This window comes from Pagrus major, chromosome 15 (assembly GCF_040436345.1).
Source record: "Pagrus major chromosome 15, Pma_NU_1.0".
NCBI lineage: Eukaryota > Metazoa > Chordata > Actinopteri > Spariformes > Sparidae > Pagrus > Pagrus major.
The window spans coordinates 23,350,701-23,371,539 of NC_133229.1; the positions used below are offsets into that span (position 1 = coordinate 23,350,701).

Consider the following 20,839-nt stretch of genomic DNA (forward strand, 5'->3'; position numbering starts at 1 on the left):
TCTTACAAAATGGGTTTTGCAGGTTGATTATGGTTATTCCTATGCGCCAAACCTACAGGCGCTTGTGTCAGTGACATCACATTGGAGTGGGACGGGCTTTCCCGTAAACAAGAGTTGCGTAAATTTACCTCTGCTGAGCAAATAACTCGGTAGAGCATTAATTATGATGCATATTAAATTTCGCCCTCGGATTGTGCATATGCCTGTCACTGATAATAATCCGGCGCTGGGAACTGTTGCTCAAGCTGTCATGCATTGCTGCAGACAGCTTGCTGCAGTATTTTTTTACGATGACATCATCCTCTTATCCTTTTGAGGGGACACACCACGTGGTTGCCTGCCAGAGATGCAACAATTTACGATGCACGAATTAAAAACAAACAATACTTTATATTTAACTGTAAGAAACTGAGCGCGTCGACTGAAAGAAAATAATGTCCGAGCGGGATCGCCGGTGTTATTACTGTGTTATTCGAGCCTGTTTTGCTTTTCACGGAGCCTTTTAACACTTGGAACGAGAGACGTAGAATCTGATTGGCCAATGTCAGGGGATACACAAAAATCAGCCAATCAGCGTGGTTGGCAGATTCAGGTGGTAAATCCTGATCCTGCCTCTGACTGTAACACGGCCCAGAGCTCTCCGCTCTCCCTCGTAGTGTATTTTTTTTTTAGCCCTGCCTCGGTTGCTTCCCTTCCCCTGTGCCGCCATTAAAGCCCGTCAGCTTGGTGTTTTGGAAATCGGGAAGAGGATGAAAATGATTTAAAGCGTCCGAGCGAGACGGTCCGGAGGGGGACGGGAGACTTGGGGGGGTTCTTGCTCCGCGGTATGTATGGACCTTCAGCTGCCAACTAAACGGCGCACCAAAGAAGTAAATATGCGGTTAGTGAGCGGAGCCTGAGTTCGGATTGGAGTGGGTTTCTCTGGTCTTGGGAGCGGGGGGGGGGGGGCTCCATTTGTTTTGGCTGTATTGGGAAACCGAAGGAGTGTAAACACAGCAAAGCAAAGGTAAGGGTTTCAACGTTAGCCGACCTTTCTTGTGGAGTTAATAAGGGCCTCTCCGGCAGAGAGAGAGAGAGGAGCAAAACATAATCCCGTAACGTTAGCGAGCAACCAGCTAGCTTGGCAGTTATTCCTGGCTGGCAACCGAACGAACGTAGCCGAGCGACAGTTGTCATGTTCGGATAAACAGCTAGCTAGTGAGGTGTAGTTAGCATCGGTGGCTAACTAGTTTTGTCAGATAACTAATTGTAGCTCTAAACGCACTGCTCATTGAAGTTAAACCGGGCTTGTTTATTTCATTCAAATTAACGTTATGCACTTGACAAATTGCTAGTCACAAGTGACCAGGTTGACCGCATTTAAACACGGTATGGTCCTTTTTTTTAGCTTTGCTCTGGTGGATCGTATCTCACGGTGTGTTGGTAAACTTGGAGGCGTGGTGTAAACACAGTTCAGTCAACTCCTTTCCGAGCTGCCCCGGCCAGATAACATTAACTTTATCTTCATAGCTTGTGCCTCACAAAGAAAGTCCTGATGTAGTTCGGACCATTCAGTCCCATGTGTTAGCTTTGGGGCTGAATTCAATTTCAGTGCATCAGTAAGTGTCTTAACCAGTCACGCGCCTCCCTGCTGGGTGTCTGGTTTCATATGTCCTTGTCTCTTGTTACCCCTCTCGTTTGTAGGGCACATTTGACTGGTGTATGTAACCTACTGTATGTGGTTAAAGCCAGTGTCAGGTTTTAATAGAAGGAGGTTCAGTGTTGGACTCGACTGGCAGTTTTATTTGCGAGTCTCCAAGCATTGCTCTCTTTTGATTTTTGCTACACTTAGTGTAAGACAATGTATATTTTGCAGGAGTTTTACAGTAAATTACCCAAAGGCTGACTGGCACAGGTGGCTGTAGTAAGCATGCTTTACCTTTTATTTAGAAATTTACAACTGAAAAACTTTGAAAGTTAAGCACAATTTGCCCATTTGAATGGAGAATGTATTATTAATCATTTTACGTTTCAGACTTTAACTTTTCCCCTGATTTTGTGTAGTAATGTGCAATATACCCTGTCTTTTTGTACCCTAGTGCACTGCTTGCTGTGTGATCTCCTTAAGAGTGGATCTGCCGAGCTGAGAAGCCCTCTGAACGGCAGGAAGCCTCCCTCAGCGTCGGTGCGACGATGACCGAGCTGGTTGCCAAGTGGGCCTGTGAATACTGCACATACGAGAACTGGCCGTCAGCCATCAAGTGCACCATGTGCCGCGCTCAGAGGCCCAGCGGGGGTGCCATCATTACTGAGGAGCCCTTCAAGAGCAGCCCTGCTCTAGATGCCAGTCTGCACCAATGGGACCCTGCAGGCCTCAGCAACAGCCCATCCCAGGGGGGCTCAAGCTTACTTATTTGCCCAGACTCCAGTGCCCGACCACGTGTCCGCATTGCTGATGTACCTGAGACTAGTAGCAAGTGGTCATGCCAAATGTGCACCTACTTGAACTGGCCCCGGGCCATCCGTTGTACCCAGTGCCTGTGCCAGAGGCAACAGGCTCAACAACAACAGCATGTGCAACATGCAACCCATCAAGGACATCATACCCAGCAGCCACGCAGCCCCACAGAATCACCCCAGACCTCAGGCTCTGGATGCCGCCCTGCTCCCCCGGCCACCACTACAGACCCCTGTGAGGAATATAATGACCGTAACAGGCTCAACACTCATGCACTTCACTGGACCTGCACTGCCTGCACTTATGAGAACTGGGCCAAGGCACTCAAGTGTGTGGTTTGCGACCACCCCAGGCCAAATAGTCTGCTAGCTGAGCCCATCGAACTGGCATCAGAGCCTGAGAGCCAACAGCCCTCCTCAAAACTTAATGAACAGGACAGGGACAACAGGAGGGGTGTTGTCGGGCATGTGGTCGGACAAGGACTCGGGAGTGTGGTAGGGGGGCTGGGTGGTTGTAGCAGCAGCCAGAGGAGGTCACCCCCGACCTCAAAACGGGAGTCGGAGGTGAACATGGACTTTCAGAGGATTGAAGTGGCATCAGGGGCTGGGATTGGGAGCAAAGAGGAGCTGGAGGTGGATTTCAAAAAACTGAAGCAGATTAAGAACAGGATGAGACGGACTGATTGGCTGTTTCTCAATGCCTGTGTTGGTAAGTTTTCACATATATAAGACCTTATTGAAGTATATTCAGCTTGTTCTCCTTGTCTTTTGTTATGAGGTGATTAATGAGTCAACAGAATAATGTAAGGCAGGCCGACAGAGAAATAGGATTTCCCTCAATTTGTGTGAACGATTACTATGGTATGGTTTTACAATCTGCAGGGTAATTAGTTACAATCCAATTCATATAGCCAAGTCCAGATGATTCGTGTTTGCCTCCTGCTGATGCTGATATACTGTATATTCTCAGAAACCCCCTGCATTCAGCTAGTGTAAAACTTCTCTACACAAAGAGTGAGTGTCCGGCCACCCACACTGTAGACTGGTGAATGTGGAGTGGGAGGGAGAATGAAAGTTTTAAGAACAACTAGTGATTGCTTTTTTCCCGTCTCTCACACACCACTATCTTACTCTTTCTCCTTCCTCCGCCATAGCTATGTAGAATTTCTTCTGCACACCCACACACCCCCCAGTCGTTTTTCCCTATCCGTCTCTGTGACAGACAATTCTTCTGTGTTACACTGACAGCACACATTTGACAGCCACATATGTATTTGATATCCCAGTGAAGCTTATGTAGTGATTAATAGTCATATTATTTTTCATGCTGCTACATTCCTCAAAGCTAAGGAATCATTGGGTCTGAATGTCAGAGAAACATCATCGTAGTTAGTTTGCTTCTGGTCCTACACCGGGTCTCTGACTGCATGTGACATGGTGAATTCCCTCATGTCTTTGTGGCTTGTCCCCTTGGGACTCAGTCTCGTCTGGTCAGACTGTCTGATGTGAATGGTTGTGATTTCTTCTAGCATATTCAAGTGTTCGCTTTCCTTATCTGATCGGAAATGTCCCTTTCTACATTGTCCGCTAGAGGAAATGAAATCCAAGCTCTGTCCAAAATCACTCCCTATTATCCACAAGATTTATTAGATGTGATTTTTAGGTCTGTAGGAGTGGTATCCCCCTATTATTTCCTCACTTAATTGATTCATCTTTCAATGTTGGGGAAAATGCTTATTACAGTTTCCCAGAGTGCAAGTGGACAGATGCATATTGTATATAGTTTGCACTACGGCTGTTCAATATAGCAAAAAAAAAGTAATATTGTGACTATTTTGACATATTATGATAGCAATTTGATTAACGAATAGTGGGAATGATCATATTTGCATCAAAATGAATGAATTTTCACTGAAAAAAACCATTAAAATCTGGATGATGTAACATTTGTTGGGGTCCGTACCAAACAAACACATGTTCTTACATCTGGAGAACAAGATTTACGTGGATAACTCACTTTGCCATATTACGATTTAGATAATATTTCAATAAATTGTGCAGCCCTAGTTTACACACTACTTTGACAATAAACCCACGCCTTTGCTTCTGAGATGCAGACATGCAAGTCACACTAACACCACATCTGTCAGCTGTAACACAGGATCATGATGATTCACAAGTATTTGATATCCAGTTTTAATGCTCACTATGCAGCAAACTACCTAGTAGTATTAATTGAGAAGGGAATAACAAAGGAGTGAATGAGGTGTGACCTAGCTGCAGTCTCACAGGGCATGGAGGGAGTTCAGTTCAGTTCATAACCCAGTTGTGTTTAGAGGCAAGTGAGTCTGTCCTGTGTTGCTAGGGAGGGTTCCCTGCCGTTGATGTATGGGTATCAGTGAGTGTAAACAGTGTCCTCAAAGTTCTTACAGATGCTCTAGTTTCCAAAGGGGACCTGCTGCACTAAAGATAGCATGACCCACGCAAACAGAAGTAAAACACAAATACATCTTGGGCAACAGCAATGACCTTCGCCCCCACAATGTGTATGACCCTAGACCAACTCCCTTAACTCAAGTGACTTTGCTGGAATATGTGGTCATACAGGTGCAGGATAAGTGGCCTAAGAGGTCGATGTGTTTACCAGTGAAACTACAGCTCAAAAAATGCATGAAAACAGACATTACCAGAGGTACTGTGTGGGTTAACAGTTTAAGTCAAGCATAGAGATCGCGACCAACGAAGCCAACCAATCAAAGGCAAGGTGAAAGATAAGTAGTGGTTTGTGGCATGTGGTTTACCTTGTTTCTGTTGGCCACTTTGAATCCTACTGGTGGACATGTTATTGGCATTTAAATGAAGAGTCTTTGGATTTTGTAAAAATTTTTAACATATTATAAACCACAACAATTGTGGTTCTAATTCTCTGAAGAAGCTGGTTTAGCAGGCAAACATACTAATCACAAATAGACTTATTAAAGTAAGCTATTAAGATTAAAGTACCATTATTTGTCTGATGGATGCTCTTTTTTGGTATGATAGAGCTGACATTACATCACTGAAAGAAAAGAACAGAATTTGCGGAGGAAAAAGACCAGCATCAATTAGCCTAATCCAATCTGTCTCATCAGTCTGTCTTTAAGTTAACGCCCCTTTGCGTTTTTTGCGCCTTTTGTGTTCCCTTAAGGATCTGTGGGTACAGTACTGACTGCAGGGCTACAGGCACGCCCACACTAATGGAGTGTTTTGTGGAAAGTGGCTGTGATCCCTCTCTATCACACTGCGCTGCTATTGTGCAGTTTCTCTCCTCATCTCTCACAGTGTTAGCCAGCTCCACATGGCACAGCCGAGTCCTTCCTCCCACTCCATGTCTCTCTCGCTCTCACTCACACACAGATTATGCAGCTGAGCATTGTGTGTGGTCCTTTGACGTGAGAACAAAAGCTCAACAGTGTTTAATGCTGTCAAATGTACGAGAGAATACTACATGGGCATTTACTGTGTATGCCAGAAATGGAAAGAGAAATTTTGTGCAGCTGGGTAGCATTGAAATGAATTCCGACTTTGTGGTTTGATTTGATTGTATTCTGTCATAATAACACACTAGTCTAAACAGTTTATCCTCCTTCAACAGCAAATAACTTATGTTACTGTGTTGCTGGTTTGTTCATAGTAACTGACTTTGTTTGTGCTGAGCTGATCGTACAACCATCCACATTTCTGTCTAAGCCGACTTTTTGGTGTGTGTGGATTTGGAGTAAAAATATCCAATCCTCTAGCCTCTCAGGATTGTTCACTATTGTACACGACACAACACTACATGCACACCATCCCACCCTTTTATCACTCCTGCCTACATTAAAACACAGAAAAGACCAAAAATGGTGTTAGGTCTGAGCATCAGATGTATTTGAGTTCATCATGGACAAAACATTCACAGTTGAACATCAGTGTAGTCAGTGTGTTGAAAAGTATTATAACATCAAAGCAAATGACTGTAGGCTTTAGTATGTTTTCTCTCTGTATAGTTTGACTGGTGGTTGACATAAATCACTCCTGTCAGTAATATTTGTACCTTGTGCCAAAAAAGTAAAGAAAAGCAAACACCTGCATCTGTCCGATCAAACACATCCTTCAACCCCCATGCTAAGATCTAAGCCTGGAGATGAGAGTGAGGGGGAAAATAACTGACAGATTACAATGTGGCCCCCTATTGTCTTTTCCCCTTGACTTCAAAGTCAGCAAAATCTCAAAGCTGTTACAGCTGCGACACAGATAAAGCACATTCTGATCTCTAATATTTTATATTTCTTGGTTGAGCACAGAATGTCCTCTGCACAAGGTTGTTCTGAAGATAAGTTTTGTATCCATTTTGCACATGCATGATGTGATTTTAAACAGTGATCAACAACTAGCTTCTGTTTGGATTTGTCTTTTAAGCAGCATGATGCAAACGTTTTACTTGCTAGATCCTTTGATTTATGAAAGTGCTGCACGATATTGTAAAAAATGATTGCAATTATTTTAACAGATATTCAGTTTGCAATATGATTCACGATTAGAAGAATGATCATGTTTGCATTATAATCTTCATTTTCACTGAAAAAACACAACACATTAAAATCGTGATGCTGTGACATTTGCTTGGGTCTGTACCAAACAAACATGTTATCTTACATCCGGATAACCAGTTTTGTAGGCCAGGGCATCTCTGCAGCCCCACAGTACTTTATTATAATGCTGTTTTGTCACGCATGTGACCTTTAACAGAAAATTGCAGCTTCTACATTTTGGATAATATTTTGGTCAATTGTAATCTTCGTGCAGATAATTGTGTTTTCGAAGGTCTCCGTAAAAAGTAATACGCTTTAAAAACGAGACTTTGTGTCAACTTTTGATTAACATACAAAATGGTCTTTTTGTGTAAACTGTACTTCTTACTATGGTGAATGTCTATTTTAAAGTATCAAAATAATCTTCACTGTAAAACTTCATTTATTTATTGACATTTTACCTTCTCCCTCTTTGCTTGAAAGGCGTCGTGGAAGGCGACCTGGCAGCCGTAGAGGCCTACAAGTCATCAGGAGGTGACATCGCACGACAGCTCTCGTCAGACGAGGTGCGTCTATTAAATCGGCCCTCAGCATTTGATGACGGTTTCACGCTGGTTCACCTCGCCATCCGCTTCCAGAGACAGGACATGCTGGCTGTGTTACTAACAGAGGTCAGTACAGACAACCAACAATTGTTACTCTCTCATGATGAGATTTTTTCTTGAAATTCTGTTTACACTGCGACCACACACTAGATGTGACCACTTCAAACACTTACGTTACATGTTTGGTAATCAAAGATCACCATATGGAGGTGTAAATTTTCGGTCATTAGCCATGGTACACACTGAAATTTGTTTCTCATGCTCCCACTCAGCCTGTATTTATAAATAGGTTAAAGTTCAAAAGATTGAGTATAACATTTTGTGAAATTTACAAGCTTACTGGAGGACATAAATTGGATGAAGCTAAACTTGCAGAGAACTTTGAAGAAAGCATGACCCATTCAAGTTGTAGGAACAAACAAATGCGCTAACAACAACTGTCACTTCCCGTTAGACAATTAGTGGCTGATTAACATCGCTGAGATATGTGAAATTGGAAAACTTGTTTATTTCTGTTGCAATTTTCAGCTATAACTGTAAGGTTTAAAGATATACTGTATAGTTAAATATGGTGGTCCAACCTCTCTGACATTTCTACTCTGCTTATTTTATGTACTGTGTTGCTTTGCTAGTGGTTTTGATAAACCAAGCCTACCCAACAGCAACATCTGGCCACCAGTCGGACTAACTGCTAGTTTTGGCTAAACTCAAGCTGTCATTTTCTTTAGTCTGTGGCCCCATAACACCTGTTGTTGTTGTTGTTGTTGTTGTTGTTGTTGTTATGTGAAATCTTCAAACATGCATTTGATATAAATGAGATATAAATACTTTACACCATGAAAAAATGTAATTACATTGTATGTAAGGTACACGAGTTAGGAGTTTTACACAAGGAAGTTATTGTAAACAGACAAATTGTTTCTTCTATCAAGAGAAAATAAAATTGGCTGAACTTATCTCCTAAGTTTTAGTAGTTCTTATTTAATGTCCACTTTGGCCAGGTTGAGGAGACCAAAAAGTCTGTCATTAAAATCGGAAATTATTTCCTTAAATTATAATAATCTTTGCATCACAGATGATGCAGCTTTTTTAAAGAAGAATCTTTATCACATACAATCATACAACGTACAACAGAGTAAAAACTGGGTCTCTGCGTTTAACCCATCCTGGAGGAGCAGTGTGCAGCCAACATAGAGCACCCGGGGACCAACTCCAGATCTAAGCCAGTGCCTTGTTCAAGGGCACTGACCGGAGAATTAACCTAATATGCATGTTGTGATGGTGAGGGAAACCAGAGCACCCAGTGTAAACCCACTGCACCACTGCCACCGTGCTTTTTTCTTGTGTAGTCTGTTAATCTCAACATCCAATGAGATCAGCCAGGAGGAATCACAAGTGCAAAGGTTTTATGGAAAGGAAAGAGTTTTAAAAGAAAGAGAATTAAGCCACACATGGTTCACAGAGGATATAATAATTTCACGTTCTGGTCTCTAATGTTAGTAATCATTTTATGTTGTTTTTTGATCCCTGGTGTGTCTATTGTCTGTGTGTGTGCGCGCGTGTCTGCAGTGTGCATCTGCTGAGGTTGATTGCAGCTTGCTTGCCGTCAGCACTGTGATCCCAGATTATCTGTACACACACCTCTCCTCCCACACTCTGGCAGTGTCCCAGTTTCTTTTCAGAGGGGGTCAGTGAGTAACCGCTGGATCATGCCCCAAAAGCACTTCAAAGATGACAAGCGTTCCAACATCAAACAGACAAACAGAGACATTTCTTTTCCTCCTCTTGGAGGCAATTTAGATTAGATTAAGGAAAGTAAAATTAGCTCGGATCACAGAGTCAAAAATGTAAAAGTAACAGCTTTTGTAAGTATCGAGGCTTTCAACTATATGTCATATTGTTCTGACTGTATATGTGCAAAACTCGTGTCCAGCAGTCATCACTAACCTCAGCCAAAAAGCAAGCATTGTATTCCTACAACCAAAACCTTCCCCACAGAAAGCAGTCGTGGTTGGAAGGGATTCTTTTCGGGATGCATAATATGGATTTTACGTGCGTCTTATGGTTGGTGATAATTTAATTGTCGACTGATAACCGATATACATTTCCCATTATTGGGCTGATAAATATCGTGCCTCCCTAGTTTCTTCTTTTTAAAACTGGCTTATCACTCTGTTACAACTTTGTTTTTCTATAGCTGTTCTTAGCAATTTCCCCTGTCTCATTTTCACCGTTCGGCTAAATAATTGCTTATGCTGCTGAATATTCACTATCCCTACATAATTTCACTCATCCCGCTGATCATGAACAGTTCCCTGACCTCTGGTGTTAACTGCTTTTTTATGTTTTAAACATTAATTTGTCCAACTTCTCCCTCTTCTAATACTGCCTTATTATGTAATGTTTCAGACTCTGTCACTTTCTCCACACAGCTGAAGCCGGTGACTGTTTGTTTTTATTCCTTGTAGCCCTAAGTGTAGGATTTGATACAAGTGGGCGAAGCATGCAGTTAAACTAACTTGAGAGCTGTTCTTACAGTTATTTTGTTATTTTTTATTTTATTCTATTTTTTGTGGTTATGTTTGAAATACAACCTTCTGTAATTGTTAATAAGTCCTATTCAATTCTCAGCCTCTGTCTCATAAACTCTTTATATACTTAAATTGTACTTCCTTTCCTTTATCCTCTTTTCTCTGCAGGTGTCCCAACAGGCAGCCAAGTGTATCCCAGCAATGGTGTGTCCTGAGCTGACGGAGCAGATTCGTCGAGAGGTAGCGGCTTCTCTTCACCAGCGCAAGGGAGACTTCACCTGCTATTTCCTCACTGACTTGGTGACCTTCACCCTGCCAGCAGGTCAGCACACAAACAAACAAATATGAGCAAAAATATAAGGTTTTTGGTCGAGGGAGTTGGCTTTAAAAACAACTGTGCACTCTCAAATTATTGAATAACATATCATGGATTCCAGTAGCTGTCAAAGTGTACTGTATGTGTTTTCTATAAGGGAAACTGTAGCTGAAGAAGCCCAGTCTAGCCGTCCTCTCTGGCTTGCCAAGTGTGTGATAGAAGGCTTGTTTTGTTTACTTGTGGCATATGAAATTGCTTGTTGTTGTGATGCTGAGGGGACATAATGCTACGGTTGTCTGTCTCCTACTGCCAGAAGACGGAGGCTACCTCTGGCTCACTGTTTGAGCATTGTTCTTGCATACTGAGTGTACCAGCCTGCCAATGATGGACGTCTCTCATTCAAAACAAAGCTATACTTAGCATTTTTTGCCAGTGTCTTTCTGTAAAATTGCATGCATTCAATGCTAAATGTCGAAATTCATTGTGTGGAACAGCTATTATGGTTCAGTTTGTTGCTGGTAGCTAAGCTAAGGATTTTTGTTGCGCAGTGTTTTCAGGACAATGCAGACCTTGGCTTGTGGCCACTATAGAAAGCTATTCTGTTCAGTCCCACAAAGTCAATGCATTCATTTATTTTAGCTAAAGAATACGCTACTGTGTTGACAAGAGCTCCAAGCATGCAGTGAAAGCCTGTGGCTATTGTGGAAAGAACAAAACATGATGGCTTGAGTTGAAATGAGCCACGACAGAGATATTTTCTAGTTAGCCTTTCAGTTAAGTGTTATAGATAAAGTCGAGATTAATGCATTCATCAAATGTAAATTAACTTAAGAGTTAACTTTCCCTGCACTTGTGTCTCCTCTGGTAACACCCTTCTTTTGATTTCTGTCACCCAGTTCTTTTCTTGTTTTTATGTTCCAGACATCGAGGACTTGCCCCCCGCAGTTCAGGAAAAATTGTTCGACGAGGTGTTGGACCGAGACGTACAAAAAGGTGAAACATTTACTCAGTCAACTTCATGACTTGCACAGAAATGTTTTTTTTTTTTTTGAGAGAGAGAGAGAGAGAGAAGCCAGATCCAAGACGAAAAAGATGGTCTGGTGGCTTGGCAACCAGAAAGAGCCCCTTCACAAACTGTATACTCTACTGGGAGGGCTGCCGACTGCTGGCGGTGTTATATTACTTGTATATTCCCTCTTGCCAATGCAGTGTTTTGCCTGCCTGCCTGCCTTCCTGCCTGTCTGTCACTCTGCCTGGCAATCTGTCTTGTCGTGTGTACTAGTTGCGTCTGGCCTAATCAGCCTAATTGAGTTTTAGGGATTTCTCTGATCCCAACTGTATGATTGTACTTCCTCTCAGCCCACACACACATATAAACACAAGTTTAAAAGGCATTGCTCTTCTGGAAACACTTTCTTTCTTTGGTGAACTGTGTCTTTGTGTGTCTTGTTTAATCAGCCCAATGTGTCATGTTGAGCACGGCAGAAACCTTTATTTCACCTTCAAGGTCCTTTCTGGTTGTGTTTGCTTGTATATAAGTAACAAGGTTTGGCAGAAATATGAAATGTTCAAGTGAATGGAAAACTGTGTCTCCTTTCCTGGGTTAAGGGATTAAGACAAGGTCAGTTAACGCTGCTTAAAACCTGATTACCTGACCTTGCAAAACCCTTCACCAACTTTCTTTGCAAGAAAATAACCCATGGCAGAGAAGCCATCACAGTAGCAATATAGCATAATGAAAGGAAAGATCACTGCTAGAAGCTTTGTGTAATTGCATCCAGAATAATTCAGTACTTTAAGATCAAGAAAACCATCAACAATCTTGTTCTGTTGTTTTTGTTTTTATAAATTTTAAAGCTCCAACTGATAAATAAACCAGTTTCATGGTCAAGGTCACAATGAGAAAAGACTGTGTGCTCTCCCACTACAGAGCCATTTGTCTAATTGCACCACCAGTTCAAATGCGCCAACCCTCCAAAATGTCTTTTCAGGTTGTTGTGCCACATCATTAACAGGCTTCTATTAATAAATTAATGTAAATATATTTAAATATTCCAGCACTGATACAAAAATATGGTAGAGGCAGGGGGGAGAAATCTGATACAACTGACCGTGTACACTCAGTTACACTCTGCAGTCGATCGTCGACTTCAAAGCTTCAGCCATCACAGACGTCCACTTGAATTTTATAAACAACATGCTTTTTTGTTTCATGTTGGGCCGTGATTGGCCAGTTGCATCGGCAAAACACAGAAGACGAGATCAGACAGTGTTCTGTCTGTTCAGCTGCAAACAGCAATTCAGCTAAAAGAGACTGAGCTACGCAACACAAAGCTGCGTGCTAAGTGATATTTTTAGTTGACGCTTTCACGTGCACTTTGCAACATGTTACTTGTTACCATAATACAAACGGTTAGCATGTACATTAATATGAGCACACACAGTAAGAGGTATTTGTATACTATATAAGATCTCTGGTTTCCTGCTGTCATCTGACTTCTGACAGTCATCAGGGTTTGTGGTGTACATGCAGGGCTTTGCAGACATTGTTCTGTCAAATCTGTTCTGACAGGTGTGAGTAGTCATTAACATTCTCCACAAATAGTCCTTTTAAATGCCATTACCTGTTATGCAACTCAGAAAAAAGCCAACTATGACTTCTTTATCAACCTAGACCCGCCCGTACTGTTGCATTTCGTAGCACAATGTGTTCTCTTTGAGATCAAATAGTTATTACCGCTGAAAGGTTTTGCAGAGAGATAAAGCACTCAACTTTTTCCCTCCGCTCTTGTTCAGAACTCGAAGAGGAGTCTCCCATCATCAACTGGTCTCTGGAACTCGGGACTAGATTGGACAGTCGACTGTACGCCCTGTGGAACCGCACGGCCGGCGACTGCCTCCTCGACTCAGTGCTGCAGGCAACATGGGGCATCTACGACAAGGACTCGGTGCTCCGCAAGACCCTCCACGACAGCCTGCATGACTGTTCTCATTGGTGAGGCCTGCAGACCACATTACAGTGTGTTATAGTTCTTTCAAAGACAACCTGTGAACAGTATGGCATGCTGATTTGCATCCAGTCTAAGGCATATGCAAACTGTGTTAAGCAGACTGAATGACACAATTTTTAAAACGCCTACAGATGAACCCACATCAGGTTTTATAAAGCAGGCTACTGTAGCTATAATGTGTACACCTACTAAAACATATAAAATAATAATTAAATTACAAGATGTTACGACTGGAAGCATGTTTACACTATTATAGGTGCACTTAGATTATGTGCTGGTGCACCCAAATGAAAAAGTTAGGAAACACCAGTGCAAGCAGTATGAAAGGCTACCAGTGACATGCTGATATCTTCATGTTTATCTTTATACTTGAAGCATTTAGACGACAAAAATATGAGCCAGTTGAGTTAGTGTCTTGGTCAAGGACACAGAAACAGCTGGAACTTGACATTCAGCAGTCTCAAGTTACATTCTGTTTTCCTTGAGCATTGCATGACTGTGTTGGAAATTGGGACATGCGGTTTAGAGGTTGGGATATATACCCAGAATCCAAAGTCTGGATTGCCAGCTCAGATCAGAGATTTGATGGGGAAATGAGAGGCTTTGAAGAGGGCTTTAGACCAGTTGGAGAAGACACACATTTTAGAGGGGATCCATAAAGTCTTCGTCAAGTGCAAAGTGCGTAGTGTTGAAACACTTAAAGGCCTGAGACTGATTCTACATGAACACAACATCCCAGAGTGACTCATTTCTATTTCTAAGAGCTGGTGGGTTTTTTCAGTGAGACAATTACTATTTAGATATGATGTGTAATTGCCATCTAACTTCAACCAAGACAGAGATGGAGGCATGTGGTGAACAGCCGTCACACGCCTTTCTGCACAGAGAGGTCAAATAATGTCACGGACAAAAACAAAAACAGCTTGTGTGTGTGTGTGTGTGTGTGTGTGTGTGTGTGTGTGTGTGTGTGTGTATGATCTGCAGGTTTTACACGCGCTGGAAGGAGTGGGAGTCGTGGTATTCCCAGAGCTTTGGCCTGCACTTTTCCCTGCGGGAGGAACAGTGGCAGGAAGACTGGGCTTTCATCCTCTCCCTGGCTAGTCAGGTACATGCCACATGAAAGCAACAACACACATTATTATGGCGGACAGGAGGCTTGATGTGCTTAAAACGTGACAGACTGACGATGTATGAATTATGCAAGAAGCTTTAATGCTCTTACAGCAGTTTACTTAATCTGTAATGCCCTCTCAAAGTGCATCCTGTCTGTCATCAGCACTTCTTGCTGCTCCGCGTGACCTCATAGACTAAGTATGTGGGTGTGTTGTTATTATATCTGGGTGTGAGAGCGCTGTAATTGTGTTTTTTTCATGTTTTAACACTTGGAGTATGCTAGGGTAATTTACTGGAGGGGATGTACAGTATTCAAGAATCCCTGCTTTGTAGTTTGACCGACATCGCTGTCTTTCTAACTGCTCTCTCTCTGCATGTTGTGTTTTTCTTTTACAGCCAGGATCCAGCTTGGAGCAGACCCACATTTTTGTTCTTGCACACATACTTCGTAGGCCCATTATCGTCTATGGAGTGAAGTATTACAAAAGTTTCCGTGGCGAAACACTTGGGTACACCCGTTTTCAAGGTGAGCATTTAGTTGAGAGTTTTGGACTGCAGTTGTTTTGGTTGAATATGATATATTGTTTGAGTGCAGCTCCATTCCAGTGGGCGTAGAAGGACTAGACTTCCCTTGTGAAATAACTCCAGCCTACATGTGTCTGCATAGCTGACATAGCTGACATAACTGCCCCTCTGATGTGTCAGTAATTGCTATTTACGACATGTATCAGTAGAGTGTCCTTCATTTAAGGGGTATTTTAGCACCGTGTGACTCAAAATAGCAAGAAACATAACAACAACACCCCCGCCTGCCATGGGAGCACATTTAGAAGTGTATGTAATGCTGGAAAGTGTTCAACATACACACACCCAGATACTTTTTAGACATATGTAAACCATCAGGACCTGAGTCAAACAATGTGGAGAGTTGGGGTCTACGTTTATGGGCAGCAGTAAAAACAGCCTGGATTCAGTTTGCCTGCTGAGTGATGCTACACAGAGGATGATGAAAGTGCTCCGTAATGGCCAACTGCTTGTGGTAAAGCCGGCCTGAAGGATGTGTGATTTACCGTTGCCAGGAGCTAATGTAAAACACACAGAGGGAGGCGTGCGTATGGGCGCCTATAGAGAGGGGTGGAGAGCTCAGCTTAAAGTGGTGACCAAGTGAACCCAGTAAAAACACAGCAGTTACTGGGAGAGGAGAGTAGCCAAACAGAGGCTGGTGTCAGTTACAGAGGTATTCAGGAGGTGTGTGAGAGCTGCTTTGTGTTTTATGGAACACGAGACATGAATACAGTCTGTACTGTTTTCTGCATTGTTATTTGTATAACCTGTATGTCGTGCTGCATTCATGTCCTCCTCGCACGGTCCCATTTCCCGACTCTGGAAATTGATCTTCCTAAGTGCGTCATGTCGAAATGTGGGAGCAACATGGACGCCAAAAAGAAGTTGTTTTGCAGTTTATCGCTCAGAGCTTTTAAAAAACACGTTGACAGCTGTTTCCAGTATTTGAGTGACAAGGAAGAGCAAAGGAAACGATACAGTAGCTGTATAATACATGACTGTAGTAAAAGTTTCTTACAATCGACCCGATTTTTACTTTCGTCTGCTATCTTTCACCATCATATGATGTCAACTTAGCAACTCGTGTGCCAAAATGTTCTCAGACTTTCTGAGTTGTTCGTCCTTGAGAGTCATCACTTGAATTTTCTCAGTTGAAATTATATTTTTAATTCCAAAAGCACATGAATGCACTGTCATTCTGTTTTACCTTCTGTTAAATCTTATCTTCTGTTTTCTTCAACCAAAAAATACGTCATTATAACTGATAACTACTGGTATAACACTTTGTAATACTGTATAAATTCAGGGAAAAAAACTCCCGTACACTGTCCACCTCATTGCAGTTAAGTTTAATAACAAAATTCATCAAAATTAATGGGGTTTTTTTTCTTGATTCTGTCAGCCCTCGGTCTTCTCCTACGCACTTGTCGATCTTAAGGTGTGCAAAAGCTGTACTTTGTGAATACTGTATACTGTGAAAATTTTCTGAGATGGTTATTGTACACTGAAAGTCTCATACCGTTGCAATCCTAAATACTATACGTACAAATTTGGCATAAAATACTTTTAAGCTTTTACCTAATTAGGATTTTGATTTTACTTTTATGTGTAATAGAGTATTTTTACACTGTGGCATTAATGCCTTTTCTAATGGAAAGGATAAGAATACTTGTTCCATCATTGGGCATTTCTTCTTTTTCTTTTTCCTCCAAATCGTCTTGAAACATCATAAGGCAGTTGCGTTTTCCATCTCAGGTTTGGCCAAAAATTTGTATCATTCAGTGGTATCCCTCGATCTACTTCATTATCAAAACAGCACGTGTAAAAAAAAAAAAGTTTTACTGAAGTGGGAACAAAACTGCTCATATTAAGTAAAAGTACCAGTGTATGAAGTTTGGTGCTAAAGGGCAGTAACAACATACATCTTTCTCCCTTCAACAAAGCGTCAAATAAACCAACAGTGGTTAATTATGCTGTCCTCGAAATGAGTAATGTACTACATTGTATGACAGTGAAGTAGATTTTTGTTCTCTGTGAGAGCCTGTTTTATTACACTTAAAAGAACCAAAGGAGGGAACCATGCATCTGATCAGAACTCATGCAAAAACAATGCTTTTGAAGTGTTAATTAACAGTAATTAGGCTGATATTAGTCATGCCACTTTGAAAGGGATGAACCAAGATAAATTAATTCTTAATTATTCTGAAACACTCAGTTTTTACAGACATTGAAATTAGGCCATTATTCAGAAAATTGAGACAGCATTTAAAAATGTTTTTAGACAGTAAAGTGATCATTTAGATTTTCATCAAGACAAAATTTATTTCATCTTGTAAAATGACTAAAACTCTGTCCTCCTCATCCTCCAGGTGTGTACTTGCCCCTTTTATGGGAGCAGAGTTTCTGCTGGAAGAGCCCCATTGCCCTGGGCTACACGCGGGGCCACTTCTCAGCACTGGTGGCCATGGAGAACGACGGCTTCGACAATCGGGGCGCGGGCGCCAACCTCAACACAGACGACGACGTGACGGTCACGTTCCTGCCGCTGGTCGACAGCGAGAGGAAGCTGCTTCACATTCACTTCCTGTCAGCGCAGGAGGTGAGGACCTTCCCCACTGTGTCTACAGAGTTCTTTGTCTTTTTCAAATTATGTTGCATTATGTCAGAGAGGTTTCACGCCTGTGTCAACACAAGTATATGATATCCTGAGTTGAGACTAGTGGCACAGCGCCCTCTGATGGCCATGTTTGTTTCTCCTTCAGATGGGTAATGAAGAACAACAGGAGAAGCTGCTGCGGGAGTGGTTGGACTGCTGTGTGACAGAGGGCGGAGTCCTGGTGGCTCTTCAGAAAAGCTCCCGTCGCCGCAACCACCCGCTCGTCACCCAGATGGTGGAGAAGTGGCTGGACGGCTACCGACAGATCCGCCCCTGCGCATCTTTATCTGACGGCGAAGAGGAGGAAGACGACGACGACGAGTGACAAAAATTAAGCGGGGGGTGGGGGAGGCGGTCTGCGGGGGGGCAGGACTCCTCCCCACTCCTCTCTTAGTTTTTTTTTTTGTTTTTTTTGTTTTCCTTTCCTGACACGGACAAACTGTGAAAGCCTTCAGGAGAGGAGAGGGAACCACGAGCCCCCCACCCACCTTCCACCTCTGACAGGAGACACTGCTACTCTTCTAGCACATGCAGGCACTCGGACATAACACTTAAAACACATCCAACACTTACGTCGGACAGACCTGAGACTGACTCCACTGCTGCACAGCACAGATTCGGGGAGAGAATAAAAGGTTTACGAATGCAAATGACCTTTCGATTTGTTTTGATTTTCAAATGTAAAGGAAAAAAGGAATCTTTATCCATAGATGTAAATGCATGTGGTTGTTTAAAAAAAAAGAGTATAAGGAAATATACCAGCATTGACTCAAATCAACACTTTATATCCGCTCAGTGTGGGCACTGACAAAAGCACACTTCCAAATTGATCTTTTTGATGTTTTTTCCAGTTGTATAAGAGTTGGCTTCTTTAGCATTTTGTTTTTGAATGGGCAGGGACAAAGCCAATAAATATCGTTATCTTTAGACAACCAGAGATTGTGTAATAATAAATGACTTTAATCCTTATTAATAAGCACTGCACATTTATTAAAACATTTCTATAGAAATACAGTATCATTGCTTGAATTGAGGTCATATATGAAGCTCTTGAAAAGGGAGATTTCTACCCTTTACAAGTTGAAACTACACTCATTAAGGTTTAGCACACAAACATTCATGTTGGATCTTTGGTTTACCTTTTTTCAGACTGATTGAAATGATAAGTTGTGTGTGAGTGAGTGTGTGTGTGTGGGCGCGTGTGTGTTGTCTCTGAACTTACTCTACGTATTTATTGTTTGGAAACATATTTGAGCTAATAATAAGAGCTTTCTGTATATTTTTTCTCCTTTTTGTGGTTTTTGTTTATTATTCTTTCAATCTTGATGAAGACACATTGCACAGAAACACTGTTGCTGTGAGGAAAGAACCAATCATGACCATCAGTGAAAAGTTTACTTACGTTGTTGTGTGCGATTTAGTACCTCATCTGGATGCCTAAAATCTGGTGCTTTTTTCAGTTTATTTGGGCGGGTGAGTGTGGGAGTGCGAGGCATTCAATGTCCACATTAAACCCAGAAGTCACATTTGTCTCATTGTTGTTTCCCCATTTCCTCTTTGTCCCCTTGTTTCCTTATAGCCTTTGTTGTGGAGTTCACCCTCATGGTACACGTCCGTTCACTTCCTCTGTAACGCCTGTTCGTTGTCATTATGTGAAACCATCTTTAAGTTTTCGATTAAGGTCGTTGTGAGAGACTGCAACATTTAAAACCAAAGCTGACAGAAAAAGAAGAAAAAAAAACACGAGTTGTTGTTACTTTTTTTGCTGTGAATGTTTGCATTTTGTTTTTCCTTGCCATTGCGTACTGTAACCTCTTTCGTGTTTCATTCAAGTCATACACATTTTTCAGCATCACCTGTATGTTGCTTTGTATTTATGCAATAGTTGCAGTTGTGACTATGATGGTTTGTGGATTTAGGCCTGACTTCACTATACAGAGTGTAACGCGAAGAACAGGCAAAATAAGGAAAAAAAATAAAGGAAAACCTTTTTGAATGTCCAACTAAACTGTTTCCTGTTGTCAATTTCTGTTATTTCATGTATCAATTGATGCTATGATTTTACTTTTTCCAGAGTAGAAACCCTTGAGCATCGTGCCACGAGATATGTGTCTTTAAATATGAATTATACATGTGTTACTTTCACAGTAAGTCAATTATTCATGTTCATGTTTTTGAAGCTCTTCTCAATCACATGTTCTGTAGCGCCCTCTAGTGGAATTACAATCTGTGACACTTCAGTACAAGCAGATCGACTGAAGGTCATAAATTAATGAACACTTATGACAAATTAGATTAACATTTAAAAGATGGTTTATAATGCACTAATGTAGGCATTTATAAGTGTTTATTAATTATTTGTCAATAGTCATAACTTTCATTACTGGTGTATAATGAGTTAATCAATGACAGCAAGTTGTAATTATATTTTCTGATATGATTACATAATTGAAAAAATCCTTACTAATCCTACTATAAAACATTTATTTACTGTTTATACACATGTAAGGAACACCTGTTGAAAATTCATGATGATATTGAGCTTGAAGGTCAATTCTTGACAGCATAAGTTGAGGGTATGTAGGGCTGCAGCTAATAATAAATTTCATTATTGACTGATCTGCTGAATCTTAATAAATTCTTAGACATTACTGTAAAATACCCATCACCATTTCCATAACCCAGGTGGATGTGCTTAAATTACTTATTTTGTCCAATATTTGACAAGCTGGAAGCAGTGAAGTTTTTTTTTTTTGCATATTTCCTTAAAAATGACAGAACTGATTAATCAATTATCAGAATAGTTGCCGTGAGACCCTTTCTACAACAGACACTTTGATTTGTCAAAGCAGGAAAAGCACAGGTGGAAATAATAACATTAATGATGGCTGCATTCCATTTATGTGAGCTAGTCCCCAGGCTCTGATATCATGCAGGTCGACTCACTGATAAAGCTTACTGGGACACTACATATCATAGAGCCATTGTTAATGTTACACGTGTGCTTTTCCTGCTTTGACAGCCCAAAATGACCCATGATAAGGGTCTATTACT

General features: G+C 41.5%; 1 protein-coding gene across 2 annotated transcripts; it reads left to right on the forward strand.

Annotated features, from left to right (window-relative positions):
• Window positions 1–605: 605 nt before the first annotated feature.
• On the forward strand, window positions 606–19,793 carry zranb1b (zinc finger, RAN-binding domain containing 1b). Of its 2 annotated transcripts, none has more exons than XM_073481933.1 (10): window positions 606–824; window positions 2,079–3,145; window positions 7,473–7,660; window positions 10,294–10,447; window positions 11,363–11,434; window positions 13,238–13,436; window positions 14,437–14,557; window positions 14,962–15,091; window positions 17,499–17,728; window positions 17,892–19,793. In XM_073481933.1, exons 2-10 carry the CDS (start codon window positions 2,173–2,175, stop codon window positions 18,108–18,110), a joined length of 2,286 nt encoding a protein of 761 aa, XP_073338034.1. In that variant the 5' UTR covers window positions 606–824; window positions 2,079–2,172; the 3' UTR covers window positions 18,111–19,793. The 2 variants fall into 2 exon arrangements, with proteins under 2 accessions (XP_073338034.1, XP_073338033.1); XM_073481932.1 differs by lacking the exon at window positions 606–824 and adding an exon at window positions 963–1,006.
• Window positions 19,794–20,839: the final 1,046 nt, after the last annotated feature.

Bases quoted from the DNA above. Each gene is read 5' to 3' on its own strand.
- zranb1b (XM_073481933.1), top strand. From the start codon at position 2,173: ATGACCGAGCTGGTTGCCAAGTGGGCCTGTGAATACTGCACATACGAG. The intron at 11,435-13,237 runs GTGAAACATTTA...GCTCTTGTTCAG, and splicing joins GGACCGAGACGTACAAAAAG to AACTCGAAGAGGAGTCTCCC. The intron at 14,558-14,961 runs GTACATGCCACA...TTTCTTTTACAG, and splicing joins TCCTCTCCCTGGCTAGTCAG to CCAGGATCCAGCTTGGAGCA.